Source organism: Larimichthys crocea, chromosome XII (genome assembly GCF_000972845.2).
Source record: "Larimichthys crocea isolate SSNF chromosome XII, L_crocea_2.0, whole genome shotgun sequence".
NCBI classification, from domain to species: domain Eukaryota; kingdom Metazoa; phylum Chordata; class Actinopteri; family Sciaenidae; genus Larimichthys; species Larimichthys crocea.
This window is the reverse complement of record NC_040022.1, coordinates 1857832-1865245: the sequence shown is the minus strand read 5'-3', so window position 1 is coordinate 1865245 and position 7414 is coordinate 1857832. Positions and strand designations below refer to the sequence as shown.

The 7414-nt window shown below is 44.7% G+C and overlaps 1 protein-coding gene across 3 annotated transcripts in view; it reads left to right on the top strand.

Moving 5' to 3' along the window:
* The first annotated feature begins 264 nt into the window (after nt 1-264).
* The window catches only part of LOC104922922 (protein shisa-8), an 87797-nt gene continuing 80647 nt past the window's right edge, over nt 265-7414 (top strand). For 2 of the 3 annotated variants that reach the window (XM_010735884.3, XM_019266015.2), the window contains exons 1-2: nt 265-1089; nt 2809-3414. In XM_010735884.3, the coding sequence (XP_010734186.2) occupies nt 1079-1089; nt 2809-3414 (617 nt within the window). In that variant the 5' untranslated portion in view covers nt 265-1078. Of the gene's footprint in view, nt 1090-1128; nt 2411-2808; nt 3415-7414 lie in introns of those variants that run through there. The other variant, XM_019266016.2, reaches the window with a different exon arrangement.

Here is a 7414-nt window from a genome sequence, read left to right as displayed (position 1 = left end):
GCACAAAAGTGAGATGAGAGTGTCAGTGACACATAATGAGAGAGAGGAGGAGAGCGAAAGGGAGAGTCCGCAAGCAAAAGCTGCACTCATTTATCCACAAAAGATTGAGAAGTGTGCATGTGTGTGTGTGTGAGAGAGAGAGAGAGAGAGAGAGAGAGAGGGAGGAGTGAGCGTGCGAGAGAGGGAGGAGTGAGTTGGAGAGGGAGGAGTGAGTGAAAGAGAGAGAAAAAGAGAGAGAGGGAGTGCATGTGTGTGTGTGAGACATTGTTATCCAGTCCTGCCAGAGAGCAGCAGCAGCAGCAGCAGCAGCAGCGAGCATCACCAGCCGACGGGATACAGACGCACTGAGGCAGCCAGGAAATTACGGGAATATACACTGATGAAGAAGCAACAACAAAAGGAGGGAAGGATGGAATAAAAAAAGAAAAGAAAAGAAAGCATTTTGTTGCTTTTCCCACTTCTGGTTGGAGCATCCCACAAGCAGAGCACCAGTGAAAACACATACATATGATATATATATAAAATTCCTATACATATATATCAAATTATGCCTGTTTTCAAAGAAGCTGCAGCCGGACAAGGACTGAATTGACAGCAAAACAAACAAACAAAAAAAGAAATACATGAAAAATCTGGCAGCATTTGCCTTAAAAACTGTCGCACATTAATGCTTTGAGATTTTTTTGTCCATTTTTTTGCTCAGTGGGAGAAAAAAAAGACAAAAAAATACCATTGATGCAAATGGGAAATTTGGAAAACTGGCAACTGAGTTGTTGAGGCAGCAACAGCAACAACAACAAAGAGCTTCTGCTGCAGACAGTCCTTTACTTCCAAGAGGGGCTTCTTTTGAAAACAGGATTTTTACTGTTTTTTTTTTTGTCATCTGCCCTCGGTGTCACGCGCCTATTTGGCTGTCTGTCGCATCTCCACTTGTCTCCGTCGTCCGAATGGGCTTTGGAGAGCGTTATTCCAGCAAGCCGCTGAAAGTGCAGAGGGCAGTCCACGGGCTCCCTGACCCCACGCTGATAATTCCTCAGCAATCTGCAAAAACCTGCACAGCCCAGCTCGGGCTGAGAGGATGAGGGTGAGGTAAGTTGTGGAACAGAGAGAGAGAAAGAGGCAATATCAAAGAGAGGACAGAGGAAGATTAGGATCAGAGTGTAAACAAAGAGACATAGATCATAAAAAAAAGCAAACCAAGAACAAGCCACCAGATCCGTCATGTGGGACACTCCACTCTGGTCAAGTAAATCCAGCATCTCTTTTTACAGCTTCTCTTGAGTCTCGGGTGCAGCGACGCTAAGACATTAAGAACAGGCAATCGGTATCACAACATCAGCCCTCCCCTCTCGCTTTCTCCTCCTCTCCCTTTAGTCTTAGCACTTGTAGGACAGGACAGAGCGGGCTGACAGACAGACAGAGCACCCAGCTGGTGTCCCTGGGTCTCTTACAGACCCTGGGATCCACGGAGAGGAGGGGTGTCCGTGGAGGAGCAGCAGCATCAGCAGCAGCAACAGGAGCCGAGGAACAAAAAGCCATTGGACTCCTTGTGTGTTGTTTAAAAGCTACAAGCTGACACTGACAGAGCACTGTCACCAGGGGGGATTTGAGCTGTTTATGAAAGTGTGTGTGTGTGTGTGTGAGTGAGAGTGTGTGATAGAAAACATGCCTCAGGTGCAAGAGGGACGCTTTTGGACTGTAATCATCACAGGATTTCAACCTGGAGTAATGTTTTAAAGACAGCTGTTGTTACCTGTTTGGGCTGGAAATAGGAAGGAGATATCCTACACAGTCTTTACAAAATAAAAGCTCAGTGTTTAATATCACTCATAAAGACTTAAGGGACTGAACAAAGACTGGATCTCAAGGAGGGAGTAACATTCACCAGAGTGGACTAAGGTGGCGGCGAAGAAAAGATGCTGAGAATAAAAAAAGCTTCTTTTGAACGGTGACACTGAGAGTAAGAGGATGATGCATGCAAGTTAAGTTCTGAGAAGCGGAGGAGACTGAAACTTCACTCTTTTTTCCAGAACATCAGAAGTGATTTGACTCCAGTGTCGAGCATTAGATCCACTCAGGAATATGAATCCGTCTCCGGAGTGGAAAAAGCCTTTCATGTGGGAGCCTGTGACTATCTTAGACTTTTAGAGGATCCTTCTTCTTCTTCTTCTTCTTCTTTTTTTTTTATTCTGAGCGCCCTGGACCCAAAAGTTCTCACTTTTCACGGATTATTCATCCGCTCAGCGCGGGGGGGAGGAGGAGTGGGGAGCGTAGTATTGCTGGAAATGCCCGAGGCAAGTTCATTGGTACGTAACACACCCTCCTAAACTGGATTCACTCCAAGCCACAGGATTTGGATTTGTCTACAACCGCCTCTGCTGTCTGCTGTTGACATATGGCTTTGTGAAAGGTGACATTTCCTGAATTCTGGAATATTTGATGTGCTTTAACGAACACACACACACCTCTATACATACTGTACAGGGACTGTGATGTGTCTGCGCATGTGAGTGCCTTCTCACAGGGGACTCATTCACTCCCGTTAGAAGCATGTTGAGATGGGGGATTGATTTCTTTCACTCGCTTGTTCCTCTGCCCCTTGACGACAATTTAGCTTTCTGTAACTGTGTGCAGTAATAACTCCCAGAGTGCTAATTGAATGCTTTCTTTTAAATGTAGGTTAAACCTCCTCAATGATTTCTAATACCTGAAAGGCTCAGAGATTCATTCAATGACTATAATTTAAAGCTATGGACAGGAAGGATATTTAACTTTCTTTGTCTTTGTTTTGTTTGTTTTTGAACCTAGGAGCTTTAGTTTGGGCCTATCATTACTAATTACACATCAGTCCAAGATGGCCACCTCTGTGCATCCACTCTTGGTAAGCTTCTCTCTGGCTGTTCTCCTGGGTTTGACCTCTCTGGGTGGACTGACCTCGAGGCCTTCAGGTCAGGCTTTGGCCCAGGTCCCTACCAACAACCAGTCAACAGAGCCCACTGTGGTACCGGAGGCTGCCCTGGCAACGCCGACACCAGACGACAAAGCGGTCCCGACTGTCGGTAACCGTTGCTGGGGTTACTACGATGTCATGGGCCAGTGGGACCCGCCCTTCAACTGTAACGCAGGTATCTACCTGTTCTGTTGTGGTTCCTGCTTCTACCGCTTCTGCTGCCAGTTCAAAGTCCACAGTTTGGACCAGACTTCCTGTTCCAACTATGACACACCCGTTTGGGCAAACACCGGGCGACCGGCAGCACCCGTCACAGAAGCCCACGAGGAACCAGACCGGGATCGGACCCACATGATCGTGTATATTATCTGTGGAGTGGTGGCCATCATGGTGTTGGTCGGGATTTTCACCAAGCTCGGGCTGGAGAAGAGTCAGGGAGGACAGACGGACATGACCAACTCCAGGTATGAAGAGAGAGATGGATGAATGATGATTGTGCACAGGAGGGAGTGATGATTCACGGGTGGTTGATTGAATGATGAGCAGAGAAATAGATGGTGATGATGATAATCATGTCACCATGAATTATCATGAATCTGATGGATTGAGTTTCAATGGATCTGCTTAATTGCTGGATGGATAATTGTTGCCTGATTTGTTCAAGAAAAAAAAATCCAATTATCATCTAAATGTTCATATTTATTCAAGACAATATACCTTTTTCTATTTCTGCAATTCCAATTTTCTGAACTATAGGTTATCTACTGTGTTTTCTTAATATTTCCCAGTTTTTTTTCAAATGCACTTATAAATTATCAGGACAAGGAGATAAAATAAGGAGCAGGAGAAGCATCCCAATAGGATTTTTACAAAAGATAAACAACTTCAGAAAATATCTGGTTCTTTGAAAAAGTCAGCAGTACGAGGTGTTGTGGCATTTTTGAGGGGACTTTTTCCTTATCTGACTCACAGGTCTAAGAATAGAGGGTGTCAGTCCCTCAGAGCCTCCGTCCCTGGAGGCAAATTTCTGAATTGCCCAACACTGTCATTCAGCATGCATTGAGGAAAAACCTGAAATAAGAGAAATACTATATTTGATCTACATAGTCGACGCTAAAGCACAGGATGGTTTATGATGGTTTACGTGCATGCCTGTAAAAAAATTCTCTCATGTTTGTCTCTTTGTGCGTGTCTCTGCATTATGTGTGAGAGGGTCACCAACTGGATAATGTATCAAGCGTCTGAATCACAGCGAGGTGATAAGTGCTGTGATGTCTGTATGCAACCGTGAGGACATAGTGATGGAGAAGCAGAGAGAGAGAGAGGGGACCAGATGGAGGTCAAGCAGTAGATGGATGTTCGTAAGGACAGATGTCAGGTGATAGTAAGGCAGGAGTTCAGGGGAAATTACAGTGCGGTCGTGTTGTGTTTTCTCTGTATTAGTGTAGCCATTTCGCATTGACAGGTGATTGATTGCTGTGACACGACTATGACTGTGGCAATGTGCGGCCTTCAGTGAACAATGAGAAGAGAGAGAGGGGTGATTTTTTGGAAGGGTGGAATATTGAGCGGATCCGACTGGAGTGCAGCCAACGGCTAATTCTAGTGCAGAGAACAGGGGTGTGTGTCTGACTGTGTGTGCGTGTGTGTGTGAGGGTGGGAAAGAGAGAGAGAGGAAGAGGGAGAGACTGTGTGTGTGTGTGTGTGTGTGTGTGTGTGTGCTGGGTGTGACTGGCCAGCCTATCGGGTGATAAGAGTCGTGCCACAGGGGCTCTTTTACAATCCTGTCATTACCGGATCTCCTCTTCCAGTGAAGGAGGAAGAGGAAGAGGAAGAGGAGGACAACAGTGGACATCCTTGCTCATTAGTGTTACACTGCGCTGAGCCACTATTTAACACAATGAAAGCTGGCAGCTCTTGGTACATTTTATCCCCTGATTCAAACAGTTATTTTAATTCTTGAGTCGAGGGATCGTTTCAGAGATATTTCTGGCATCTGGTTGGCTGTTTTAACCACATGCAGGTCATACTGTCAAAAGAAATGTCTTCAAGTTTCATAGAGTTGACATGTATATGCCTCCGATAAGCAGGACAGATGCTTGCCAACATCTGCTGAAGTGTCCTGGAGCAAGACACTGAAACTCCACTGGCTTGACCGCTCACTTTGACCTTCATGGATAAAAAAAACTTGTTTTATTCCCCCCCAAAGGAAGTAAATAAAGCAGGAAAGGATCCATAAAATGTCACTACATTTTATTACAAGGACCTTTTGTCTATAAGACTAAAAGCATTGTCAGAGAATTGTATTTTTGCATTTCTTCAAAGCTTTGTTCTGTCTACTTGGTGGCGTTGAATACAAAAGAGGCACAGGCACTGTGACAAAAGCTGAATTGTTGTGAACGTGCCCTTCCTTGCACTGCCACGGTGCAGTCCCCTGGAAGTGTCTCTTAACTCATAGGAAAGGACGGGGAAAGGGTCAGTGAGAACAACACAACAGAACAAAGAAGAAAAAGAAATAAAAGGAGAGAACAGAACTCGACAAACTATGTCGGGGGAAAAGAGAGCGAGTGTTGATGCAGAGGTCGTTTTACTGCCATCTTGCCGATCACGGCACGGGCGTTTACTTTATACCTGCTAAATCTAGTTTATGTGAAGACGGCGGGAGTTGTGATGCGACGAGGGCCCAGTGATAAAGGAGAGGACAGTCCACTGGAGTGTGAGGGAGTTAGGGATGGATGGAGGAAGAGAGAAAGTTACACAGGAGAGAAGGAGGTGCTGATGAGTGAAGGACTAAGCTGTTGTAATTCTGCTGATTTGCCACTGAGAGTTGTGGATGACTGCTTTGCTTTTGTGGCCCGGCCACACAGAAAACGATTGTCTTTCAGAAGTTGCTAAAAAGACATTTTTACTCTTGAGGGCTTGTTTAACACCTCTGGACTGCAGTTTGACAACGTGCTTATGCTCTTACTCTTTCTTTTAGGATGGGGTGGTGTTGTTTAAACTGCTGGCAGCGTTCGTACATCCTCTTTCATTCTCACCTTTTGTTTTTGACAAGGAGGTCGTGCCAAACATTAAAATAGAGACTTTATTTTTATTATCATTATATTCATTATGATCAGAAACTAGAATCCTGGAACCACCACATCTATTCATGGTCATCGGATTTTAAAATTCATTCTCAACCTGCATACGTCTGACGGCAGAGACACTTTAACCCAGCTGTGAGCGAGAAAGTGAGGTGGCTTTGTGTATAAATGTGTGCGTGTGTGTGTGTGTGTGTGTGTGTGTGTGTGTGTGTGTGTGTGTGTGTGTGTGTGTGTGTGTGTGTGTGTGTGCACTCAATGAATAAATCCAGCCACAAAGCTGTTAGGGTGGTAATGCGTTGAAACCTTGGGTCAGGCAATCACAACAGGCACCGGTGCGATGATGTATAGCACAAAACATGCATGCACACACACCACACACACACACACACACACGCCTACTCAAACCTGTCATTATAACAGTTTTGCTCTGTCTTCCGCTGCGTCTCTCATGTGCAAACTTCTGCTGAGCAAAATGAAAAATGAATTATATCCTTTCACATGTGATTCAGCGGCGGGAATTAATATGCCAAATCAAGTTTTTTTCGATTAACAACAGCTCGCCTGTTGAAGGTGAAGAGGAGATTCAGAGGGAGGGAAAAGTGAGAGTATTTGCTGTGCAGTAAATATTCCTGCAAATGTTTAAATCTATAGCCAATATGTCGACAAGGTGCCTAAAAGCCCTGTCATAAGACCACCGTGCACACTGTGGCTGTAATAATCAGCAATTAAGGTGTTGGGAATACATATTTGGTACATCGATATCACTATAAAAAAAGATGTTTGTGCAGCATTACTCACAGCACAGCAGCTACTGGTGCATTAAGCAATTTAAAGACAATAAAACAATACTTCCCAGCCAGCAGCATAAATAATCTCAGTGCCAGGCATGAATTAATGCCAGTGTTAGCAGGGTAAGTATCAAACACACATAACATGAATAAATTAATCAGTCGAGGCAGCTGGACTTGCAAAATCATAAAATTTTGAGATCTGGTGAGAATCCATCTTACCAAACCAAAGTGGTTTGGACCAATCAGAGTCCTTTGAGGCACTACTGGCTCTTAACACTGGGTGTGTGTCTCGATGTGTGTGGGAAGTGTATTTCTTCACTGAAAGAAGAGCAGAGAATGACAGTCAAAGTTGGAAGACCATTAGGCTCGGAAACATCGACACGTCGATGTAAATCTACCGATGACCGATGACACAAACGTTCATTATCTGGTGCTAAATGTGCCTCTTTACCTCTGGATCCAACCAGTGCGGCTCCGTGACATCATGGCCGTGATGATGTGTTGGCTCTCTTCATACCACACCGCTAGCATTTTGCCCATGCAGACTTTTTTAAACTTCAGATTTGTTTTTTTTTTCTTGGTTTATG